General features: G+C 37.3%; 1 protein-coding gene across 1 annotated transcript in view; it reads left to right on the forward strand.

Moving 5' to 3' along the window:
* Positions 1-25,194, forward strand: part of UBE2U (ubiquitin conjugating enzyme E2 U) — a 43,836-nt gene extending 18,642 nt beyond the window's left edge. The window contains exons 6-8 of the mRNA XM_044236428.1: positions 11,271-11,319; positions 17,736-17,824; positions 25,109-25,194. Of these exons, the coding sequence (XP_044092363.1) occupies positions 11,271-11,319; positions 17,736-17,824; positions 25,109-25,194 (224 nt within the window). The remainder of the gene's footprint in view (positions 1-11,270; positions 11,320-17,735; positions 17,825-25,108) is intronic.
* The last annotated feature ends 1,905 nt before the right edge of the window (positions 25,195-27,099 follow it).

Genomic DNA, 27,099 nt, shown 5'->3' on the forward strand with positions numbered 1-27,099 from the left:
ACTAACAGCCTGACTTGAGAAGTGGTGTTCGGTCAGTCAAGTGTAAGAGCTATTTTTCACAGATGTCGTTAGAGAGCTTCTTGTTCAGTGTCAGGAGCTAGGCTAGGGAATTTTTCAAATACCTCCCAAAGTAGGCTTCAGCTTGTTTATAAAGCTTGGAAGAAGGAGGCGAAAAGATCTGGAAGGAGATAACGCATAACTACTGTCTTGCTTCTCAGCTTCTGAGTATTGGTACTTATTTTCTAATGTGTCACAAGGGATTTTATACAAACCTATATTGTCCTTTTTTACCCCAGTCTGAGTGAATTTTTGTTTCTATGGGGTTATATAGTCAAATAAAATTCATTTTGTTTATCATTTTTTTAAGCACAAGGTTTATATAATCTTAAAAAATCTTTGGTTGAAAGAAAATAAGAGTGTAAAAATGGTAAAACTCAGTAACAGTGGCTACACTTAACATAGTATTTTTTCTTTGAGCTAGGCATATTTCTGTAGCTTTTGTTAAATAAAAGAGTCATGGTAATGAGTTTTAGATACTTACCTGAATAAACTGTAATATAATAACTGACAGATATTATGACAGAATGATAATAATAATAGAGAAGAATTATAGAAATATCAGGGAGATTATAATACTAACTTACATTATATAGCTTTTAAAACCTGGTCATTGTGCAAATAAATCCCATTCTTCTTGTGGTTAGGAAGATGTTGTGATAGGCATTTTGTTCCTTCTTCAGTCCAAGCTTCCAATTAGTTCATTGGGTTTTTTGTTTGTTTCATCCTCCTAACAGTAGAACAATTTTAAAGAAAATTTTTTCTACGCTTAAAGTAGGTAATGACTCAGAAGATTTCTGGTTTTGTTTTGTTTTGTTTTTCTTTTTAGAGAGATTGCTTTTTGTTGTTAGGTATAGGAATACCCTTTCCCCTGGAAAATATACTTTCTGGATGTCAGAGGAAAACAAATTTAGTCCAATAGCACAGCTTGTGAAAGAACATGTGCTTTAGCATCTTCATTCAGACCCAGTTTGGTTGTTGATGACTGCAGTATTGTTTGTAGACAGCTTGTTACGCACAGATATGAGGAGATGTGGAGACCAAGTTGAACTGGATGGGGAATATGGATCTACTTGGTGGAGTTACAAACCTCTTTTTTTCCTGTTTGTATTTTGTTGTACCAGATAGTCCAGTAACTTTCAGCAAAGTATCTAGTTGGTAGTTTTAACTAAAAATATTGTATATTTTCTGTCAAAGAAATATATGTTCATAGCTTCAAAACAAAATATATGAATTATTTATTTTTTTTTAAGATTTTATTTATTTATTTGACAGAGAGAAATCACAAATAGACGGAGAGGTAGGAAGAGAGAGAGAGGGAAACAGGCTCCCTGCCGAGCAGAGAGCCCGACGCGGGACTCGATCCCAGGACCCTGAGATCATGACCCGAGCCGAAGGCAGCAGCTTAACCCACTGAGCCACATTCATATATTTTTTTAAATTCCAGGGTAGTTAAAATACAGTGTTATATTCATTTTGGGCATACAGCATAGTGATTCAATAATTCTGTACATTATTCAGTGCTCATGATGATAAGTATATTCTAATCTTCTTCACCTATTTCACTTACCCCCACTGACCTCCCCACTGGTATGAACAAATTTGTTCTCTGTAGTTAGGAGTCTGTTTTCAGGTTTGTCTTTTTTAAATTTTGTTTGTTTCTTAAATTCCACATATGAGTGAAATCATGTTGTATTTGCCTTTCTCTGACTAACTTTTTTCATTTAGCCTAATGCCTTCTAGATCCACCCATGTTGTTATAAATGGCAAGATTTCACTTTTTTATGGCTGAGTAATATTCATGTGTGTGTGTGTATTTCACCTCTTCTTTATTCATTCATCTATCAGTAGACACTTAGGTTGCTTCCATATTTTGGCATTTGTAGATAATGCTGCTATAAACATAGGTGTGCATGTATCTTTTTGAATTACTGTTTTCCAATTCTTTGGGTAAACACCCAGTAATGGGATTACTGGATCTTACAGTAATTCTAATTTTTAATTTTTTGAGGAATCTGCATACTGTTTTCCACAGAGGTTGTACCACTTTGCATTCCACTAATAGTCAAATGAGGATTGATTTTTCTTCATATCCTTGCCAGCACTTGTTGTTTCTTGTGTTTTTTATTTTAGCCATTCTGATAAGCATAAGACGATACCTCATTGTGATTTTGATTTGCATTTCCCTGATGATGAGTCATGTTAAGTATCTTTTCATATGTCTGTTCGTCATCTGGATATCTTCTTTGGAGAAATATCTGCTCATGTTTTCAGCCCATTTTTAATTGGATTATTTGAGCTTTTTTTTATGTTGAATTAAGTTTTTTTTAATATATTTTGATGTTAACCCTTTATCAGTTAAGTCATTTGCAAGTATCTTTACCCATTCAGTAGGTTGCCTTTTAGTTTTATTGATTATTTCCTTTGTTATGCAGAAGCTTTTTATTTAGATATAGTCCTAATAGTTTATTTTTGCTTTTGTTTCCCTTGTCGTAGAAGACATATCTATTAAAGTGTTGTTATGGCCTATGTCAGAGAATTTATGGTCTGTGCTCTCTTCTATTTATTATGGTTTCAGGTCTCACATTTAGGTTCTTTATCCATTTTGAGCATATTTTTGTGTATAGTGTAAGAAAGTGGTCCAGTTTCATTCTTTGACATGTACCTGTCCAGTTTTCCAAGCACCATTCCTATTACATATTCTTGCCTCCTTTGTCATAGAATAATTGGCCGTGTAATCATGGGTTTATTTCTGGGCTCTCTATCCTGTTCTATTGATCTATGTGTCTCTTTTTATGCTAGCACCACACAGTTGTGATTACTATGGCTCTATAGTATATCCTGAAATCTGGTACTGTGCCACCTCCACTTTTGTTCTTTTTCAAGATTGCTTTGGCTATTTGGGGTAATTTGTGGTTCCATACAGATTTTAGGATTATTTGTTCTAGTTCTGTGAAAAATGCTGCTGGTATTTGGATAGGGATTGTATTAAATCTGTAGATTGGTTTGGGGAAGATGGACACTTTTACAATATTTGTTCTTCCAATCCAAGAGCATGGAATATTGTTCTGTTTTTTTGTGTGGTCTTCAATTTCTTTCATCAGTGTTTTATAGTTTTCAGAATATAGGTCTCTTACCTCCTTGGTTAGATTTATTCATAGGTATTTTATAATTTGGGGGGCATTTGCAGATGGGATTGTTTTCTTAATTTCTCTTTCTGCTACTTCATTACTAATGTATAGAAATTCAGTGGATTTCTGTATACTGATTTTTGTATCCTGCGACTTTACTGAATTTATCAGTTCTAATAGTTTTTTGGTAGAGTCTTTCGGGTTTTCTATATATAGCATCATGTCATCTGCAAATAGTAGAAGTGTTACTGGCTCCTTATCAGTTTGGATGCCTTTTATTTCTTTGTCTTGTCAGATTGCTGTGACTAGGACTTCTAACACCCTGTTGAATAAAAGTAGTGAGAATGGACATTTATGTCTTTGTTCCCATCTTAGAGGAAAAGTTCTCAATTTTTCACCATTGACTATAATGTTAGCTTTGGGTTTTCATATATGGCCTATATTATGTTTAGGCTTGTCCCCTCTAAACCTACTTTGTTGAGAGCTTTGATCATGAACAGATTTTATACTTTATCAAATGCTTTTCCTGAATGTATCCTTTCTCTTGTTAATGTGATGTGTCATGTTGATTGATTTTCAAATTTTGAACCACTTATGCATCCCAGGAACAAATCTCCCTTGATTGTGGTGAATGGTTTTTTTTAATGTATTGTTAGATTCAGTTTGCTAATATTTTGTTGAGGATTTTTGCTTGTATGTTTACCAGAGATATTGGCCTCTAATTCTCGCTCTCTCTCTCTCTCTCTCTCTCTCTTTGGTAGTGGCTTTCTCTGCTTTTAGTATCAGGGTAACAGTAGCCTAATAGAATGAATTTGAAAGCTTTCCTTCCTCTTCTACTTTTTGTAATAGTTTGAGAATAAGTGTTAACTCTTCTTTAAATATTCGGTAGAATTCACCTGTGTACCATCTGGTCCTGGACTTTTGTTTGTTGGGTGTTTTTAAATTATTGATTCAGTTTCATTGCTGGTAATCAGTCAGTCTTCTCAAATTTTCTATTTCTTTCTGATTCAGTTTTGAGAGGTTGTATGTTTCAAGGAGCTTATCCATTTCTTCTAGGTTGTCCAATTTGTTGGCATACAATTTTTCATAATATTCTCTTAAAATCCTCTGTATTTCTGTGGTATCAGTTTTTATTCTTCTCTTTCATTTTTGATTTTGAAATTCCCCCTTCCTACCTCCCTTCTTTCCTTTCCTTTCCATTCCTATCCTATTCTATTGAATCCTTTTCCTTTCCTTCCTTTCTTTCTATTCTTTCTTTTCTTCCTTTCTTCCTTCTTTCTTTCTTTCTCTGGCTAAAGTTTTATCGATTTTGTTAATATTTTTATAGAAACAGCTCCTGATTTCATTGAGCTGTTCTATTTTTAAAAGTTTTCTATTTTGTTTATTTCTGCTCTAATCTTTATTATTTCCTTCCTTCAACTGGTTTTACGTTTTGTGGTTCTTTTTTCTAGCTCCTTTAGGTGTAAGGTTAGGTTGTTTGAGATTCTTTTTGCTTAAGTTAGGCCTGTATTGCTCCAAACTTCCTTCATAGAACAGGTTTTGATGCATCCCCCAAATTTTGGACCATTGTGTTTTCACTTTTATCTCCATATATTTTTTGATATCCTCTCTGATTTCCTGGTTGACCCTTTCATTGTTTAGTAACATATTACTTAACTATTTGTGTTCTTTCCAGAATTTTTCTTGCAGTTGATTTGTAGATTCATAGTGTGGTTAGAAAAGATGTGTAGTGTGAATTTAGTCTTTCTGAATTGGTTGACTTGTTTTGTGGCTGAACACGTGATCTGTTCTGAAGAATGTTCCATGTGCACCTGAAAAAAATGTATATTCTGCTGTTTTAGAAAGGAATGTTGTAAATATATCTGTTCAATCCATCTGATCCAATGTGTCCTTAAAAGCCACTGTTTCCTTATTGAATTTCTGTTTGGATGATCTATCCACTGATGTGAGTGGGGTGTTAAAGTTCCCTGCTATTATTGTATTTCTATAAATTTCTTCCTTTATGCTTGTTATTAGCTGCTTTATATATTTGGGTTCTCCAATGTTGGGTGCATAAATATTTACAATTGTTATATCTTCTTGTTGGATTATTCCCTTTATGATTACATAGTGTCCTTCTTTGTCTCTTATTACCATCTTTGTTTAAAATCTATTTTGTTCAATATCAGTATTGCTACTCCAACTTTCTTTTTACTTCCATTTGCATGATAAATCCTTTCCCATTCCTTTACTTTCAATATGCATGTGTCTTTAGATCTGAAATGAGTCTTTTTTAGGCAGCATATAGGTGGGTCTTGCTCTTTTATCCATTCCATCAGCCTGTGTCCTTTGATTGGAATGTTTAGTCCATTTACATTCAAATTAATTATTGATAGGTATGTACTTATTGCCATTTTGTTATTTTGTGATTGTTTGTGTAGTTCTCTGTTGCTTTCTTCTCATGGCTGTCCTTTCTTATGATTCACTGGTTTTCTTTAGTAATATACTTGGGTTCCTTTCTCTCTGTTTTATTTGCATATCTATTACCAGTTTTTGATTTGTGGTTACCATTAGCTTTATATATAACATCTTATATATTTATATTATATTAAGTTTATATTAAGTTGATGGTCATTTAGGCTTGAACCCATTCTTTCCCCTTTCTCGTCTGTTATGGTGTCAGAATTTATATTCTTTTAATTTGTGAATCCTGTGATTTCTATAGATATACTTAATTGTACTGCTCTTGTGCTTCCTACTTTCCTTACTCCCACTTAGGGTCTTTCCATTCCACTCAAAGATACATTTTTAACACTTCTGGTTGGGCTAATTTAGTGGTGATGAATTCCTTTAACTTTTGTATGTCTGGGAAATTCTTTATCTCTTCTTCTTTTCTGAATGAGAGCCTTGCTGGATAGAGTTATTCATGGGTGCAGCTTTCTTTCCTTCAGCATTTTGAATGTATCATGATACTCCCTCTGTCCTGCAAAGTTTCTGCTGAAAAATCAGCCGATAGCCTTATGAGGTTTCCCTTGTATATAACTGTTTTCTTTCTCTTATTGCTTTAAAAATTCTTTTTCATTATTTTTTGCCATTTTAATTACTGCATATCCTTCTGTGGGACTCCTGGGGTTGATTTTCTTGGGGGCTCTCTGTGCCTCTTGCATCTGGATTTCAGCTTCCTCCCCCCTACTCAGGAAGTTTTCAGTTATTATTTCTTCAAATAAATTTTCTCTTCCCTTCTCTCTCTCTTCTTCTAGGATCCCTATGATGCAAATGTTATGCTTAGTGGTGTCACTAAGTTCCCTTAGTTCCCTTAGTCTGTTTTCATTGTTTATTATTTCCTCTCTCTCTTATTCAGCTTGATTTCTTTCTATTACTCTGTCCTCCAGGGCACTGATCCATTTTTCTGCTTCCTCTAGTCTGCTATTTGTTCCATTTAATATATTTCTAATTTTAGTTAATTTTAGTTTTTGAGGTCTTCATTTCTGATTGGTTCTTTTTGTTTTTCATCTTTTTGTTGAGGGTCTCCTTGAGGTCCTCCAGTCTTTTCTGAGGTCCAGTGAATATCTTTTTGACCATTACTTTAAATTATCTATCAAGCATATTACCTAATCTTCATTTTATTTAGCTCTCTTGCTGTGATTTTGTCCTGTTCTTTTATTTGGGACCTATTCATCTGTCTCCTCAGTTTGTCTAACTCTCTGTGTCTGTGTCTTTGTGTTAGGAAGGCAAAGTAGTGACCTCATGAAGAGGTCCTGTAGTGCCCTGCAGTCCAGTATCCCCTCTTCACCAGAACTTGATGATTCAGGGGTATCTACCATGTGTTTTGCATGCTCTGCTGTTGTGGATGAGCCACTTGTTTCTTCCATCCAGTCATTTGCAGTGGCTCTCTTTTCCTGTTGTGAGCAGGCTTTTGTCCTTATGATATTAGTGGGTCAGTGTGGGGCCACTTTGGACTTGAGTTGAGTCAGACCAGGTATTTACCAGAGATGCAGTAGAATCAAATTGCTGGGCACATTCCATGTGTTGTTTCCTGAGAAGCTTTTGTGACCCACTGCTAGGGCCAGAGTTGGACTGGCGTGTGAGGTTCTCTTCCCCTCTCCCCAGTTCAGGAGTCACTTTGGGGTGGCCCTGGCCTCTGTTGGGGCTGCTTGCACACAGCCAGGCTTGTAGTACCAGTTTGGATGGGCTCCCACCAAGGGTGTATTTGAGATGGCAGGTCAGCAGGAGAAAGCAAGGTCAGGGATTAGGGTTTTAGCAAGGTTTGTGTGGGTCTGTTGTGGGAGGGAATCTGCAACTGCCTACGAAAACTATCCAGGCTTGGATGGCATTTCCACAGAAGAACAGGGAGAGAGAGAAAGCTATTAGCCAGCTAGGTGGACTGTTGGTGCTGTACTGGTTCCTGCAGATGTCCATGTGTTTAGGTTTGGTGGCAGAGGAGGCAAATGGCATGCAATAGCTCTTTTGTTCTTGGAGAAGCCTCTCAAAGTTCCTTGCTCATCCAGCACATGCTCTGAGATTGGTAAATAAAGTTTCTTCCCATATACTCCAAGGTACTTTTCAAACTGCTGCTTCTGTGCAGTATCTCAGCAGGGCTGTTTGTTGTTTTGTCTCTTTAAGGTCAGGGACTCAGTTTCCTGTCACTTTCCTGGCTTTCCTAAAACAGAGCTTGCTGATTTTTAAAGTGTTAAGCAGCACTGATTGTTAGGCCTCTCTGGTTTTCAAAGCCGAATGTCATGGGGATTCATCTTCCTCATCCAGGTTCCTTGTCCCTGCAGTGCCTGGTGTGAGGGTCTATTTCTTTCCTGTCTCTGCAACCGTGGTTTCCCTCCATCCTGAAGACAGTCTACAGGTCTGTTTAGCTCCTGACCAAGTCTCTGCCCTTCCTACCCTCTTTGATATGGCCCCTTCACTGCCTTTAGCTGTGAAGAATCTGTTCTGCCAATCTTTGGGTTGTTTTCTGGGTTATTTACACTGATGTGGGTATTATCTAGTTTATCCATGGAATGAGGTGAGCTTAGGATCCTACTCTACCATCTTTTTTTTTTTTTTTTAAGATTTTATTTATTTATTTGACAGAGAGAGATCACAGTAGACAGAGAGGAAGGCAGAGAGAGAGAGAGGGAAGCAGGCTCCCTGCTGAGCAGAGAGCCCGATATGGGACTCGATCCCAGGACCCCGAGATCATGACCTGAGCCGAAGGCAGTGGCCTAACCCACTGAGCCACCCAGGTGCCCCCCTACTCTACCATCTTCTCTGGAAGCATACAAATTGGTTTTTAATGAAACATAGCAGACCTTGGTACTCCACACCTTCCATTGTTGAGTGCTGCCCCACCACCACAAACTACCAACAGCTTTCAAAACGTATTTCTCCTGGAACTTATGACTATATTTCCAGTTTTTTTAATACTAATATTTCTGGGGTGTTCAGTTTTAGATATTATTTATAGGCTTCATCTGAAATTCAAAGATTTGGATTTATACTCCTTCCATCCATATTACTCTCCCTGTCTTCCTAATATAGTTTGATTACATTAATACTTACTATGGCTTAATAATTATTTGTCACAAAGAACCATAAATGATTCTTTTTCTTTCCTTGTACAAATGGCCCAATTTTTCATTACCTTGCTTTTTGTTTTTTAATATATCTACTATCTATTCTTCCCCTAAAATTTGTGACAAATATGTAAAACAACTCCCATGTAGTCCATCAGTTGTATTTCACTCCCTTGGAGACCTCTTTTCTCTGGCACTGCATTCTCCTCCAGTTCCAAGTTGCAGTTCTCTGGTAGGTATCCTGGGATGAAGCTTTGCCTGTTTCTTAAATTAGAGCTTCTGCTTGATCCTTTGCTTTTGTCTTGCTTGGTTTACTCCCTCATTTTATTGGAGCACTTCTTCTAGGAGCTTGCTAGTACATGAAAGCTAAATCTTTTATTACTTTATATGCCTACTAATGTATTTATTTCACTGTCTTATGTTCACAATTTAATTAAATTTTAGTTTGGAAATTTATTTCAGAATTGTAGAGATCCTATTACCTGGTAGTTTCTTGCTCTTAAGAAGTTTGATTTCACTCATATGTCCAATTCTTCACATGTGATTTTTTCCCTTCTAAAACTTTTAAAATTTCCTCTTTATCCCTACGGATCTGAAATTTTTAAAAAGATTTTATTTGAGGTGCCTGGGTGACTCAGTGGGTTGACTATTTGCCTTCATCTTTAGTCATGAATCTGGGGTTCTGGGGTTGAGCCCCATGACAGGCTCCCTCCTCAGCAGGGAGTCTGCTTCTCCCTTTCACTCTGCTATTCTCTGTTTCTCTCTCTCTCTCTCTCTCTCTCTCTGTGTGTGTGTGTCAAATAAATAAATAAAATCTTTTAAAAAATTAAAAATCTTTTAAAAAATAAATAAATGAATTTTTTTTTTTATTTGATGAAGATAAAGCAAGCAGGGGGAGCAGCAGGCCGAGGGAGAAAAAGAAGCAGGCTCCTTGCTGATCAGGGAGCCTGAGGCAGGAGCTTGATCCCAGGACCCTGGGATCATGACCTGAGCTGACACTTAAGCGTCTGAGCCACCCAGGTGCCCCTGAAATTTTTGGACTTTTTTTAAAATTTATTTTTTTATTTATTTTCAGCATAACAGTATTCATTATATTTTCACCACACCCAGTGCTCCATGCAATCCGTGCCCTCTATAATACCCACCACCTTGTACCCCAACTTCCCACCCCCCCACTGTAGTTTTGTGTGTGTCTGTTTTTTTTCTTTCCTTGCTCAACATATAAGGCATTTGCTAGGATGTTTAAATATCAAATTTGAACCCTTTAGTTCTGAAATTTTTTCTTATGTAATTTCTTTTATCATTTCCCTCCTCCGTCTTCACTATTGTGTTTTAAATATCTGCATATTTGGATGTAGGATCTACTGATCCAATCCTCTAATTTTGAAACTTGTATTTTTCCCTACTGTCCATCTCTTGTTTTTTGTTCTATACTCTGGAAAATTTCCAGCAAAATATGTTTCTATTTCCTGCTTTTCTCCTTGCTTATTTGTTTTGGTTGTTATCTTTCATGATACTGACTTTACACAAATTTATAGTGATCCTTGTCCATTGATGGACATATGAAGAATGGAAATCAATCATTAAAAATATTAGAAATATTTGAATACAGACTAGACTTATTGATGGTTTTATATCTTTCATTATTAGTTTATTTAGTGAAGACCTATCCATGTCATAGTCAGGCCTGACTATTTCTCTTGAAAATAATCCTCCAGTCTTGTGCCTGGAGAGAGAGACACTAGTTGCTTAAACTCTGAGAATTGGACAGTGGGAAAGAATAAGGAGTCTGTTCTATCCAATAAGATTTATGTGATTTAATCGCTGCTTCCAGTCCCTCACCATACTCTTATCCTGCTTTGTACCTAATAACTTTCAGTTCTGAGTCTCTGATTGAGTATCTTTCCTCCTGCCTCAGTAGTGGTGATCATTTGCTTGACAGGGTGAAGATATAAGTATTTGATATCTGCACTATACCTCCTACCTTTCAAAGGCATCTAACATTTCCAATTCCTGAATTGTTTCTCAAGTTCTGAAGTGTAAATACACATGCTTTTGATTAGTGTCCCCTCCTCATGTCATAGGTTTCAAATTCCTGGCTAAGACAGTTATCACTTAACATCTTTCCTCTTGGGAAAAAAAAATGAAAGATTTATTTATTTATTTGAGAGAGGGAGAGAGGATGCAAGTAGAGGGAGGGACAGAGCAGGAGGGAAAAAAGCAGACTTCCTGCTGAGCATGGAGCCCAGTGCAGGACTCCACACAGGGCTAGATGCAGGGCTCATACTGGGCTCAATCTCACGATCTGAGATCATGACCTGAGCTGAAATCACAAGTCAGATGCTTAACTGACTGAGCCATCCACACATCCCTCATCTTGAACATTTTTCTTACCATTTTTCTTTACCTCTCCTTGAGGTTTTATACTTTATTTTTATTCTTTTATTACCATTTTATTTAGGTTTTGAGAAGAGTTTACATAAAACCGTATATTCATTCTTCCAAGTCAACCAGAATCCTTTTATGTTTTTCTTTACAGTGAGAGATAATGGCCCTGAGTTTCCCAAAGATCCAGATAAAATTATCAGGTAAGTTTTTCTTTATTAATTCCATGTCTGTTTCTTTCTTTCTTTCTCTCTCTTGCTCTCTCTCTTTCTTTGTTTTTTTATCTCTACACCCAAAATGGGGCTCAAACTCACAAGTCAGCTCAACAGTCGCAGGTCCTACCAACTGAGCCAGCCAAGAGACCTTAAATCAATAGGGCTGATTTAAATCTTGATATTGATTTAAACCATTTTTATATATTTTTTATCATAATTAAATTTTCACTTTTTTAATTTAGAAAAGGAAGTAAATCTCTTTTAAAATGCTTTTTTTAAAAAAAAAAATATTTTATTTATTTATTTAACAGAGAGAGAGAGAGACCACAAGTAGGCAGAGAGGCAGGCAGAGAGAGAGGGGGAAGCAGGCTCCCCTCTGAGCCGAGAGCCCGATGTGGGGCTCGATCCCAGGACCCTGAGACCATGACCTGAGCTGAAGGCAGAGGCTTTAACCCACTGAGCCACCCAGGTGCCCCTAAAATGCTTTTTTTTAATGTTTTCAGGAAGAGTGTGAGAGGTTTTTGAATTCTTTTTAGATGGTTGAATTAAAATTGAATGTAATTATTATATAATGTAATTATATGAACTTGCCTATTCTTTTAATTTTTATTTTTTTTATTGAAAAGGAAAAAAAAAGGTTGGCAACATAATCAGTACAAACAACTATAGATCACAAAATCTAAGTAGTTTAGGAAAAGATAAGGTTCTAGAGGAAAACAGTGAGATAAGGATGAAGCCATTGTATCTTTTAGGAGACAACATGAAAATGTGGCATCAATTTAGCTATGGACACCTGAACAAGGTATAGGTCAGTATTCTCATAATGGTTCTGCAGCATTTAGTTTCTTGAACATTTCTATCAGCCTTAGTTTGATAATCAGTCAGATGTAGAAAACAGCTAGTTAACTAGTATTGAAATAACTTGCTTCAGCTTCAGTCTCCTTGACTGGCCCTGTATAAAAGATGAACAAATTATGTAACTCAAGTGGCTTTGGTTTGTGAAGGTATTGGAAAATTTCAGAAAGACAAGCATAGTCTAGTGGGTGGTGCACCAGGTTGGCATTGAGTAAAGGACATTGCTGCCCCTTAAACTCGTCAATGTGGAGAGAAGCAACTGACCTCTTCTTGACACAGAATAGACCTTTGGTAAATAGTTGTTGAATGCATAAATACTGTTTTATCCCCTATAACGCATGAAGGTTTCTAGAATATTACAAAGTTCTTTCTCTTTGTCGTATAATTATTTGCAATGCATGAAGTTACAGTGCTAGCATTTACTGATAAGGCAGTAAGAGGAGGCCAGAAGAACTTCTGTGGTTCTGGCTTTGGCAGTTCCTCTGAATGAAACTAAGGATAAATGAAGCCAGAATCAGGTCTTATTTGTAGTGTTCACCTAGTGCTAGCCTGAAATCTCTAGAGAAATCTTGGGATTCAGTCAAAGCAATACAATCTAGATTTCAGTGATACTCTACCTCCTAGTGTAGAGAAGGTTGCAATTTATTATGTATCTGTGAATCCAAATGTTTACTCCTAGTACATTTGTTATGAGATAAAGCTCAGTTATGTGTAGCTTTTAGTTTTTAGGCCTCATTGTAAAATGTGGCCCTGCAGAAATTATTCCAAGAGAGATTCTGCTATTAGCCTTGTCAATCTAGCACCATATGCTAGAACTTTACGCTACTTCATGAGCTAAAAGAATTAACCTGATTATAGGAATGGATTCCAGAGGCCTAGCTGACAGTTAAACCCTGTTTCCAAAAAGATATAACAAAACATAGGCAAAGTCTAGTCAACTGAGTAGAATATAGTCAGGGGAATCCAATTGATATTCAGTAATTAAAAGTGATTTAAGCTTGTGCTTGTCCTCTGGAATGTTTGCACCAGGGCTGCAGGATAGCACTTAACAAGATAGAGAGCAGCTTCTGAGAGAACACCTACTTACTCATTTGTTTAAAATGTATTCGCTGAGCATTTCCTCTCTGCCAGGCACCGTGCTCCCATCCTGGGGACACACATCTGAATAATATGTGATCTTTGATCACATGTGATTTATAATCTAAGATTGGAAGCTGCTCTCTGAAAGGTAGATAGTGCAGAAGTATGCCTGACAATCAGTCCTATAGGACCCTATAGGGAGCAGCTTCTACCAGAGGATGTAGTTGGAAGGCCACAGAGCAAATACTAGGATCACGACTGAGGGGGATGCCAAGGTCAGATGAAATCATATTCAAAATGAGTCATATTGGGTAGAAACTTCTTCTCCTATGACTTTTTCTCCCCTCTGTAGAGGCCTTTACTTTTTCACTAAGTCATCAGTGACTGGTTCCACTGCTGTCAAATGCAATCCAACATTTCATTGAGCCATACCCAGTAATTCTTTTATTACATTATTATTTCTAGTAAGTGGTGTTACACAGACAAGATCTAGATACTGGAGAAACTTGGAGGGAGAAATATCTTCCTCAAGCTTGGAGTCCCAGAGTGAGGGAAGGGACATATAAAGGCCAGCTTCCAGGATAAGGTGTTACCTGAAGTGATTTCTAAAGGTAGAATAGGAATTCACCTGCAGGCAATGGAAGGAGGATATTTAGGCAGCGGCAAGAGCACACTCAAAAGCATGGAGATAGGAAAGAGCATATTTTCCACAGTCTGACCCAAGGGAAAGTAAGTTGACATCCAGAATAAAAAGTGAATCCAGATGCCAGAGGCAACCAGAGTGTATCAGGAGCTGAGATACAAAACCAAAGGGAGGAGGGGAGAAGGGGATTGGTTGCCAGATAGCAAGAGAATAGAAGCATCTTTTGGACATGATTCTACAGACTTTTACTTACTAAGGATAAACGGAGGTGAAGGATGGGTTATGAAATATTACACGTGTTATCTGAGCTAGATCTCCTGGATAACTCGTGCAGCTTCTCATCAGCACTTGCTCCTTCCCTTTGCACTTTCATGTTCTAGAGACAGCTTCTTTCCTGAAACCTCACGAGCCAGCCTCTTCTAGCTTCAGCCTTTCCTCCGGCAGCTTCCTTACCTCTCTCAGCCTTCACAGAGTGAGAGAGTTCGGGCCCTGCTCTGGATTAGGCTTTGTCTTAAGGGAATGTTGTAGCTGGTCTGATCTTCTATCCAGGCCACTCAAACTGTCTCATCTCAGCAATAAGGCTGTTTTGCTTCCTATCATTCATGTGTTCACTGGAGTTGCACTTTTAATTTCCTTTGAGTGGTATTCCTTTGCCTTCACGACTTGACTGGTTTACAAGACCTTGTTTTCGGCCTATCTCTGCTTTTCATAAGCCTTCCTTACTCTTAATCATGATATTACGTGACTATAGATCCAGAGATTTGTAAGGCCTTAATCAGGAGGCTTGGGTAATGGCTGGGAGGTTCTTCCATGACCTAGCACTACCCCGACTCTCTTCTTCCCTTAATGATCCTTTTTGTTTCCTTCACTGGCTCCTCTGAACTATGAATTGGTTTCTGATCTTTCTTTTCTAAACACTTACTTACTCTTTCTGTGTTTGTTTCCCCTAATGGCATCATCTATCAACCTTTATGTTGATTTGACCCAAATCTCCTATTTCCAGTCTCAATTTCTCAATCACACTTCTAAAGTTCATCACCTAAAACCCATGTTTAAATTTAAACTCATATTTTACTTCAGAGTCTCTAGATGCTTTCTGTTATTAGCAAAACTAAATGGTCTTCCGGGCTTTAGAAGAATATCTGACCCCAGATTCCTTCACCTTTCACGCCCTATCAGAAAACCAGTCCTGGCATTTCATTAGCTTGTCAGAGATTCATCTAGTCCCTTCATAGTCTTTGCTCCTACCTTCTGTTAGCTCTGCTTTTCTTGCCTGAATTATTGCATCTGTTTCTTAACTTGTCTCCCCGCATTTAATCTCTCATATACTCCACCCTGCATCCTGAGGCCAGAAAAAACTCTTACTCACATACTCGGTTCATAATTTACTTGCCTTATTCAAGAACTTCTGATTGCTCTCTATCACCTAATAAATCATTCCTAAGTCAACTCTAACCCATTCTCTGCCTAAATCTGAAGACCTGCATTGCCCAGTTTCACTTATTTTGTCAAATTCCAAATCCTCTGAAACTGGAACTCTCCACCTTAGTCAATTATCTCGTTACTATCGTCTGTCTCCCCAGCATGCTCTGTTGCACATGCACCATGCTCTTTCCCATCTGAGCTATTGCTAATACTGTTCTCACCCAGATTGCCTCCTCCATCTGTTCCAGATCCATATTCCAAGTTAGTCCTTCCCTAAAGCCTCCAAGACAAAGTTAGATCTCTCTCTTCCAACTTTTTTAGTTTACTGCCCCTGCCAAAGAAGTATCTGTCGTCATCTCCAAATGTCTGTTTAAATGATGTAACACTTTACATGTTAATATGTAAAACCATTCTATTTGCTAATTTGGGTATATATCTTATTTTCCCAATAGGATAATAAACTCTAAAGTTCAGTTTTGGATTATCTTCTACTTTTTCTTATTCATAATGGCAATGACAGTATGCAGTAAATTCCTGTTAATGTTTCTGATTATAAACACATGTATTTTTTATACTTCCTTGTAAACTTAGTAGCTTATCTGAATAATCGTAAAAATTGTTACTGTTTTGTTGTTGTATCTTGTATTATTCTTATTTTAAGGCACTGTTTCTTTTACAGAATTGAAAATGCAGTATTCTCAAATGTTTAAGAGATTCTGCTTTGTATATTCAAACTCTACTAAAGTTATACCTTTTAGGGTAATATTTTTAATTATTCTGGGGAAGAAAAGAAAACCCCTGAAGGCTAACAGTTTGAAATTGAACAGGACACCGCTGGGAAGGGAGAGGGTCATGGGTCATCGTCAAACAGACAAAAAAACAATGGAGACGATTGTGCCTAAAGATGGTGTATTTTTTTTTACGAGACAGTGTGTTGACAGTTTCCTTCCTCTTGGGTCATTGTTGTCTGCTAAATGATCTGTGACAGCAAATTGATCTCAAGCTTTTTCATGCAGGAGATATAATGCAGCCTTTCATTTTGTTACCTCTGCTGCCAAATGCCGAAACATTTCATTGGCAAAATTAATGTTAGTTTAATATGTCATTTAGTGGTGTAAAGCACCGTGCATAGCTCTGGAAGCAATAATAGTACTGATTAATTTATTGTCACCCTGTTTCAGATTTCTACTAGTGTGTTTGCAAAAGCAATAATACATTTGAAAAATGTTACTTTTAAAATTAGACATGTGTAATTATCATTTAAATAAATGATGTGTTCAAGAATTTAGATGTTGTCCCATTCATTTCCAAAATGAGTACAATATTTAAGGTACCTACAGTTCACCTATAAAAATTAATGCTGGTGTACTTTTTCTAATTGAAAAGTTGCTGATTCCTCCGAAGAGCTAAGAACTTAAAATGGAAAACAGACATAAGGTCTTTTATGTCTGATGTTTCAGCATCTACTTAAGCCAGCTGATTGGTGATTTCACATGTCTGAAAAACATCCCAAAGGAAAATTTTGTTTCTAGAGTGTTGAGAATCTCTGCAATTAAGTTGTTTGTAGGAAAAAAATTAGAAATGCAGTTATTTAAGTGCCTGTTAAGCAGATCCCATTCCATATTTTATAACAATATTTGCTCTCCCATTAGGATAGAGTAATATTAGCACAGGGAAGGATAAGTGCAGGCAGGACTGTTAGAAGAGTTGCTTTTTTCCCTGTATGAAAATGGCCAGATTCTGTGTGAAAATGAAACTGATCTCAGTTCTGGTGTTTTACTTCTCCTCACAATGAAAAAGAAATAAAGGTGATCTTACTGAAATTTAGCATAGATTTTTTTTAAAAGATTTTATTTATTCATTTGACAGAGAGAGAGAGAGAGATCACAAGTAGACAGAGAGACAGGCAGAAAGAGATGGGAAGCAGACTCCTCACTGAGCAGAGAGCCCCATGCGGGACTTGATCCCAAAACCCTGAGATCATGACAGGAGCCAAAGGCAGAGGAGTAACCCACTGAGCCACCCAGGTGTTCCCTAGCATAGATATTTAAGAAAACAGTTTATTGTAGAAAGAAAAAATGTGCAAGTATGATGCTTTTCTTAAAATCCTTTTTTAAAGTTAATCTGAAAGGCAGATATCTTAAACTTTTTTTTCTTTTTATAGTACGAACATGGGTGTACAATTTTTACATTTATTTTGAAATATGTTTTGGAGAGTTTTTCTTTTCTGTGATTTGTATGTATTAGTAGAAAAATTGATATATTAGATCATTTGTTAGAAATTACAAATCTGTTTAATGTCTTATGGTAGGATATTACCTGAAACAGTCTACTCTGATAAAATAATTTTAAAAAGGAAACTTGCAAATACTCATTGTCTGATTTTAATGTATATTTTCAGATCAATTAAAGAAATCTCATTTAATGATTACTACAAGACATGGTCTACAATAGCCACATCAAAAGCCACAGAACACTATAGAAGTTCATGTAAGGTGATCTAGCCTTATCTTATGTCCTTTTGGTATATATTAATCTCTTAATTATTCTCAACTTATCTTGCTTTCAAAGACTAATTGGCATATATTTATAATCTGAAGGTGATAAACTTCTTTGTTACCTCTATATAAGAATCATTCAACAACTATTAATTTAGTTCCTCTTTGGTATAGAGTCATGGACTGAAGTCTTATTAAAAGTCAGGAGAAAGATAGACAATTGGAGGAATAAAAGATGAAGCTATCAATCTTATGAGACTTAACTTTACTTCACCCCAAAATGTGGAGCCTTCATAGCAAGAGGAGACTTTTTGATTCTAAATGCAATTATCCTCAAAGCCAGAGAAAGTACTAAGTAGAAAAATAGTGAGAAAACCTATGAACCTAAGGCTTTCAATTCTATCAGTGTAAGGAAAAATCACCTTGTTGCCATTATATATTAGGAGCTAAAAAGACGGAAGGGGAGAGCTGGACAACTTTCTGGTCCCATCTAATCAAATCTTTAGCGTGCTGTTTCATGATTTAGATCCAAGTAGGTTATCCAGTCTGCTGCCCTGCTAGCCTGCTGAAATGGAACATTCAGAAGTGACCCATGACTTCCTAACTTCCAGGTTCAGTGATTACTTTTTAGCCTTTATCTTACTTGTGCTCTTGTTCGCTATGCCTATCTGCCAGTAATTCCCAAAGCCTCATCTCTAATCAGGCCCTCTTATGAATTCTGCGTGCATATTTACAACTGTGCCTGGACATTTACCCATGTGGGTTACAGGCATCTCCTACTTAAGATATGCCAAAGTGAATTCATCATCTTGCCCCAAACCTATCTTCCCATTGCTATCACCTCCCCTGGTTAGCTGTGGATCACCATTATCGAGTTTTCTTGCCTAAACCAAAATCATAGGCGTTTCTTGGAGCTCTTTACTGCCCAAATTAAGCCTTGTTTACTTGATCTCCTACAACATTAAGAATGCTTGTCTCTCCACTCCACCCTGATGACCACAGCCTTAATCTGTGGTCTCACTGAATTTCATCTCGTTATTGTGATAGTCTCATATTTGGTTTCAATAGAACAAAAGATCACCAAAACAGTTTGTAGTTTTAAGGCACAAATTAGAGCAGAAAGTAATACCAAGCTTAACAAATATTTAAAATAAATTAGATGAGTAACTTCTAAGAAATTACATGTTCTTTCAGGATGTTGGTTTTTATCTTGTGATCACCATTACCTTCCTCACTAATCATAGATTAGGATTAAGAACAATAATTAAGGTGCTTAAAGAAACACAATCTTTGGCGACACTATCAGTATAAAGAATTTTATTACTTTTGATGCCAGAGTACATGAATAGTTACTTCTTTTCAAAGATTTGTGGTTGAGTACTGCCTAGTCAACTCGCAAACACATCTTGAGTACCTCCTAGGTGGAAACACTGAGGAACTCAGATGGGATCCAGGAGGCAGGAACCCTTAACAGACAAGGCATCCGGAAACAGTTGGCACAATCCAGGGAAAGACTCAGCATCCAGCCCCTTCAACTGTAAAACAAAACAACTGGTAGAAAATGGTATCTTGGGGAGCCTGGGTGGCTCAGTGGGTTAAAGCCGCTGCCTTCGGCTCAGGTCATGATTCCAGGGCCCTAGGATCGAGCCCTGCGTTGGTCTCTCTGCTCAGTGGGGAGCCTGCTTTCCCCTCTCTCTCTGCCTGCCCTTGTGATCTCTGTCTGTCAAATAGATAAATAAAATCTTTAAAAAAAAATGGTGTCTTATGGAATAACATGTAAATATACAGAAGCATTTGGGAACTTCAAACTGTTAAAAAAAAATAGAAGCGCATGCCAGAAGTTCAGGGAATTTGGAAATGATTCTCTTGCAACAAAGAATAATTAAAAATGGAAGGAAATAATGCAGTACCACTGACTGCAGTTTCTTCCTCAAAAGAGTTAACACGAAAATATTTAATTTGGTTCTCATTTCCATGGCTATCACTACTTAGGATGTAATTCATCCCTTTTTGTGAAGGCAATAACTCTAGTGGCTGTCTCCAGCCCAGAAGAATTTCTGCAACGGATTCTAGCCCTTGGTGCAAGATTTCACAATCACCCTGCCTGTTCTTCCCCTAGGACTTGTTATAAGAATGTTTCAGGAGTTTTCCTTTAATAACAAAGAACATTCACTTTTTAAAAATTAAATTTAAGCCTTACATGTGCTGCTGGCCATTTTATCTTTGGATAATTCAGCTGGATAAGATCCAATACTATTTTTTAAGCAGCCTAATTGCCTGGCAATAATAAAGATGAAACTTTGAGATTATAGAATGCTTCTTCAGCTACAAGAAATAAAAGGGAAATTTCTAATAACTTCAGTTTCTACAGTTACATTCTTTTTTTAAAATTTAATTTAATTTAGTTTCATAGAGAGGAGTAGGAGCAGGGGGGAGAGAGAATGTTAAGCAGACTCCACTCCCAGCACAGTCCAGCATGGGGCTCAGTCTCATGACTCTGATATTGTGACCTGAGCTGAAATCAAGAGTTGGACGCTTAACCAACTGAGCCACCCAGGTGCCCCTCTACAGTTACATTCTTTTTTTTGGGGGGGGGATATTTATTTATTTGAGAGACGGAGATCACAAGTAGGCAGAGAAGCAGACAGAGAGAGAGGGGGAAGCAGGCTCCCCGCTGAGCAGAGAGCCCAATGTGGGCTTGATCCCAGGACCCTGGGATCATGATCTGAGCCGAAGGCAGAGGCTTTAACCCACGGAGCCACCCTGGTGCCCCTACAGTTACATTCTTATCACTGCAAAGATTATGAAACTCTTATGCATATTTGTAAAAGCTTTTTTATTCATATTGATGAGTGGTTATATTTCGATTTGGGGTATTAACTCTTTTCCATATCTTTATGCTACAAATCTACCCATAGTCATGTGTACCATAGTAATGGTAAGTTTATTCATGTACAATGCAGTTTACCAGGTATACTCCATTGTTTGTTTTTTTAATCAATCCCATCTTATTCTTTTATTCATTTGTCAACCAGTATTTATTGAATGCCTAATATATGTCATACATAGTAGTATATCAAGCCAATGAACCAGGCATTATGATTATTACTCTGTCTTACAGATGAGAAAACCAAGATCAAGAGAAGCTAAGTGGGGCGCTGGGTAGCTCAGTGGATTAAAACCACTGCCTTCTGCTCCGGTCATGATTCCAGGGTCCTGGGATTGAGCTCTGCGTTGGGCTCTCTGCTCAGCAAGGAGCCTGCTTCCCTTCCTCTCTGCCTTTCTGCCTGCTTGTGATCTCTGTCTGTCAAATAAATAAATAACATCTTAAAAAAAAAAAGAAGCTAAGTAATTAACCTAAGGTCATACAGGTAGGAGGAAACATTATATAGTGGTAAAGAGTATAAATTCTAGAGCCAGATTGCTGAGATTTAATCCTGGCTCTGCTACTTATTAGCTGTGTGACCTTGGGTGGGTTTCTTAACCTCTCTGTGCAAGTTCCCTTCCCGTCTGTAAAATGAGAATAATTAGAGCACATACCTCATAGCACTGAAGGACTTAAAATAGTGCCTAGCACATAGTGAGTGCTCAGTGAAGGTGGCTGTAATTAATTAGTACCAGTAGGCTGTGGCTCTAAGGACTTGAACCAGATTCTCTGATTCCACATCTATTGCTTTTTTTTTTTTTTATCATGCTATACTGCCTCTATAATGTGGTACAAAAATACTGTCTCTATATGGCCCGAGATTTAAATCGAAACTCTGAAAAACATGCAGTACATTTTTCAAAAATTATTAGTTTATAATCATAGACAATCATATGGGGAAATGTACTGATGATCCACTGTTCCCTGTCCCATCACTATAGAATGACAAATAAAAGTCTGGCAGAGAATGAGCCAACACATATGGCTGTGGGCAATAGCACCCTAATGACAGAATATGATCCCCATAAGGAAATGTTTATGTTACAGGAAAGAAATCCTTCAGACCAGTGTACTCTGTAATACTGAATGGAGGCATCCTGGTGTTTGTGTGCTATCATCAGACAGACCAGACACCCTGAAACATCATGGGGATGCTTGCTTTCACCCTAAAAGACTTCCATTCTTTGAGTCTTTGAGCCAGAAATAAGGACAAGTATCTCCAGAATGCATTCCCATGCAAGAGGCAGCAGCATCTCATTGTGATGCAGGGGCTCTCAGTCTTGACTGCGCCTTAGAACCACCAGAGGCGCTTGTAAAAACTCCCATGTAAAAGGCACACCCCCCAGACTAATTACATCAGGATCTCTGGGAGCAAGACCTGGCAGTAGCCATTTTTAAAGCTCCCCAGGTGATTACAATGTGCAACCAAGGTTGGAAAATCTGCCGTGGGAAGAGCGCGATGTTGGAAGTTAGAGACTCCACAGTTCTGTCCTGGTTCTGCCACCTACAGTTAAATGAATTTAGGTTAGTCATTTAACTCTTTGTGCCTCGTTTTTCCTTTCTTTCCACTGACTGAAGCATTCCACTATATTTTAAGTTGTTCTATGGTTAGTATGAGATAGTATGTGTGGAAGATAAAACGTGCTAAGGCAAGTTGATCCTATGACTTTTCTTTGGATGTGACAGTCCTAGCCATGGAAAAAAAATTTAGATCAATCTATACAGAGGTTGGACAAGAGATGTGTCCTGGAAAAAACAAAGTAAAGGTGATGTACCATGATCTTTAGAAGGAAGGGAAGAAATAAGTATATTATGGAGCCAATAGAAGATGTTTTTCTACCACAGACTACAAAACTGTCACAAGGACAAGATATGGTCATGATGGGGAATTTCAGCTTCAAAAACTTCTGACAAAATTTCGCTGGTCCTTTCCTCCTACTTGCTTTCATGTGCCCCTTCCGCCTGCGTTATTTCCCTCCGGTCACCGTCACTCACTGAGCATCTTCCAGGTCTAGACAATGGACTGCGTGTTAGAGACAACATACATACTATGAGAAGATTTTTAAGAAGTTTATGGTTGCATGGCAGAATGCCGAATGAAAAAATTATAGGAATAAAATAGGAAGCATTAAAATAAAAGTTTGCATAAATACTGTGGCATTTTTTGTCTCTCAGATAGTAGAGAAAGTAAGGAAGAAAATGAGTCAGTGATAAAAGATTAATGGAAATATTCAGGAAGGATGACCATGCCATTTGGGGTTTCATAACATATAAGGAAAAGACTAATGTATATATTCAAATAGAAAATGTGGGAAAGGTGATTTCAAAAAAAAAAAAAAGTAAGGAAATAGATTAATCATCCTTGAATAGAAACCTAAAATTTAAATTTTGTCTAACTGGTAAGAATAGCCCCAATGAGAAGACATTACTCAATTTTCTATTTGTTCCTCTGTAAAATGTATATTGTAATGGAAACCACCTACTTTACAGGTGCCCAGTGTGTAAGAAGAACTCTCTTACTATTAGTTATTATAATCATCTAAAGGAAATAATGAGACCTCACTAAGAACCCTGCAGAGCTCAGATTGCCTTCCTTAGGAGGCCAATCCCTTATCCATTGCCTTCCTTAATGGGAGGAACATAAGTCTAAATACCAACAAAAAGAATATTAATAAAGGATATTTAGAACATGTATGTTCTTAATAGGGGCACCTGGGTGATCCAGTTGGTTAAGCATATGCCTTCGGTTCAGGTCATGATTCTGGGGCCTTAGGATTGAGCCCCACCCAGTGCTCCCTGCTCAGCGGGAGTCCGCTTTTCTCCTTCCCTCTGCCCCTTCCCCTACTTGTGCTCTCTCAAATAAAATAAATAAAATCTTAAAAAAAAAAAAAAAAGAATGTATGTGTATTTGTGTGTGTGTGTGAAAGAAGAAAAAAAAGTCAAAGCCAGAAACTAGCTGTAGCTAGTGAAAATTATGTAATATTAATAGAAGAAAAGGAAAACTATTCAGTTTAATTGTTTCTATCAATGACATATTTCATCAGGCTAGCAGAGGTTAATGAATCATTGTTTGAAGGAAGCTCCAGATAAAGGTAAGACTAGTAGAAAGCATCTGGTCAGTTAAATTGTTCAAGACTAAACCAGGACAATTACAAGAAATAAGGAGATGTTAGATAGATAGATAAGGTGTGTGTGTGTGTGTGTGTGTGTGTATGATCTAGCCTTTTTTTTTTTAAGATTTGATTATTTATTTGATAGACACAGCGAGAGAGGGAATATAAGCAGGAGGAGTGGGAGAAGGAGAAGCAGGCTTCCCACCGAGCAGGGAGCCCGATGTGGGGCTTGATCCCAGGACCCTGGGATCATGTCCCGAGTTGAAGGCAGATGCCTAATGACTGAGCCACCCAGGCACCCCATATGATCTGGCTTTCAACAAATTTTAAGTTAATTTGATTGAAGGTATAAGGCTTATAATTAACAACGAATGTATGTGCCAGTGGTGTAATGTTGTTTCCAGAAAATACTACTGCAGATCTGAGATGAATTGATAGAAGTGTAGCACACAGGTCAAGGGAGGTAGTAACCTGCTTATACCTTTGCTATTTAAAAGAAATCAGGATCCTGAGCCAGTTCTGGATGTGAACTTTAATAGGAACATTAACAAAGTTCACTACCTGGATGGTTAGGTCTCTAGAAGCCATATCTTAAGATAAAGTTGAGGGAACTAAGGCTTCTCTGAGAGCTATCTTCAATATTAGAAGGGCCCTCTCCCATGGGGAAAGAGTAAGCCTGGTTAGTATTGCTCCAGAGGTCAGGACTAGGACCAGTGGAAACTCAGCACTCAGATTAAAAAAGACATTATGGCCTACTATCTGGCAATGGAATAGGCAGTTTCCCAACCACAGGGAGGGGAGTTTTCTGTCATTGGCAAGGGATTGATTCATTCAGAGGCTGGACTGAGTGATCATCCGTTGACAAATCTTGCTTTGTAGAAGATCAAGACCTATGTAATGTCACTTCCAACTCCAAGATTTTATTTTTTTACTCATAGTGCTGAATTAGAACTTTGTTGAACTATGGTGTCTGTAGTTTCTGTATGAGTTATTTTAATGCCTTCTTCATTACTATAAATGGTATATAAACAAGTGTTGTTATAATGAAAACTTTGGAAGAAAAATCTACTTGTTTCAAAGTTCAAGGCAAAGGAAGAAATTTGTAAAGTGAGCATTGTATTATGACTTGGACTATATAGGGTATATCATTGCCATATATCAACTTAATGAAAAGTAAATTATTTTAAACTTTGAGCTATTATTAAAGAATGCTCTTTTTTCAAAACTCTAATTTCAGTGCTTGAAGATCCAGATTTTATTGTAGAGTATTATAAATGGAAGAAAGCTGAATTAAAACATCCTAAAGAATGGAATTTAAAGTAAGTACTTTGTATTGCAATAGATATTATTCTACTTTCTACTGTCTAACTGAATCATCAGAAGAAATCTTTGGAAGTAACAACAGATGCCCTTTTCTAAACATGAGAACAAGAATTAGACATGCCATTTTTTCCTTTCCTATGAACCCAGGTGGGAAACATCTTTGCTACTATTAACCTTAGAAATGTAAGTTATTTGACCAGCAAAAGGGGGTTTATTTAGGAATAGCAGAGAATAGCAATTGGGGATTTGCAAGCTATGTCTAAACCACAGGGCAAGTCCAAGAAATATAGGAAGAGGAATGTCGCTTTGTAGAGAAGGAGGAAGTTGGGAGGAGTTTGAAAGGAAGACCTTTGGAGAAAAGCGAGTGTTCAGAATGATGCCTGTTGGTCATTGGCTGAGTTACTGGAGTAAACAATTTCTTACAGTAGATGGAATGTATATCCTTCCCTCAATCTGTGATTGAGGATTTTGAGGATTTTTTTTCTGTTGATGATTCTTCTGCTGGAGTCTGTAATGGACAGTTCTTATCGTTGATGTGGGTAGTAAAGCTCCAACTTCTGGCCCCCCAACTCCATTTTAGTAAGGATTCCCTTCATTTTTCACCTATTTTTTTTTAAGATTTTATTTATTCATTTGACAGACAGAGATCACAAGTAGGCAGAGAGTCAGGCAGAGAGAGGAGGAAGCAGGCTCCTGGCCAAGCAGAGAGCCGGATGCGGAGCTTGATCCCAGGACCCTGGGATCATGACCTGAGTTGAAGGCAGAGGCTTTAATCCCCTGAGCCACCCAGGCGCCCCAAGTTCTCACTATTGACTGCCCAAAATAGAGATGGGCATGAGTGAAGCACTCTTACAGTACTCTCTGCTTTAATTCTCTTACTCCTGTTCCCATTATCCTTATCAATACGTGACTTAGAACTAGGAAAAGGGCGCCTTGGTGATTCCCTCTTCCACAGATTTTTCATTCAGGAACCAAATTATTTCATCTAACAAGGAAGTATATAGTAAAATATGAAAATAAACTATTAGAGTATCTCCAGAAATCAATGACTATTAGACCACGCTGAAGGGATCTTAATCTCATCTTTGGTCACTTGAGTTCTAAAGGCAGTTTTTCTTTTTTGTCATGGTAGAGGAAACATTGCCTCTCAGCTCTCTGATGTTGGCTTGGCTATAGTACTTATTTATTCTAGTATGCTTATTTCAAAGTACTCAGTAAATATTCTACACAATGCAAGGAGAATTAAAGATCCCTCCTATTTTTTTTTATGGCATTTGCCTCATTTACCTTAGTTTTTAGCTCTTTGCCTTGCTAACAAATGGAAATACAGGATTAATAAAAATAATGTGCTGTATTTTGAATTTGTGTAGAAATTGAAGTTCTTAAGAAAATACACTTTCCTACCCTTTAACATCACAACTCAGATTGGGTTTTTCAGTTGGATATTCTTTTTTCATTTGACTTCTTTTTTCATTTGACAACTTCTCTTCAAGCCTAAGTGGAGAAAAAGCTTTTGCATTTGATACTTTTCTGCTTTCAGAATAAATTATAGGCAGTAGAGAGATTTTTTAAAGCAGAATTTGAAGGAGTACAAGCATTTTTTTTTTTCTTGAAGCCGTGTTTCAAGTTTCGTTTAGAGTTAAAGAAAGCTACTTAGAATATAAGGTTAATTTTGCTTTGACATGACTTCCTTTTTTATTTCCTTTAACAGAACGGCTTTGTTTTATTCGTTTGATCACTGATTCATTATGTAATGCCAGCGTCCCACAGAACCCCACATTTAGAAATAGTAGGGCCGTGTCATTTTCAACTTATCCATCCACTTCTACATATGGCTGAAATAATTGTGAGCTGTTTGAGTGCTAAAACATTTTTCCAAATACATTATTTTGAAGTTACAGGTCA

Source organism: Neovison vison, chromosome 2 (genome assembly GCF_020171115.1).
Source record: "Neovison vison isolate M4711 chromosome 2, ASM_NN_V1, whole genome shotgun sequence".
NCBI lineage: Eukaryota > Metazoa > Chordata > Mammalia > Carnivora > Mustelidae > Neogale > Neogale vison.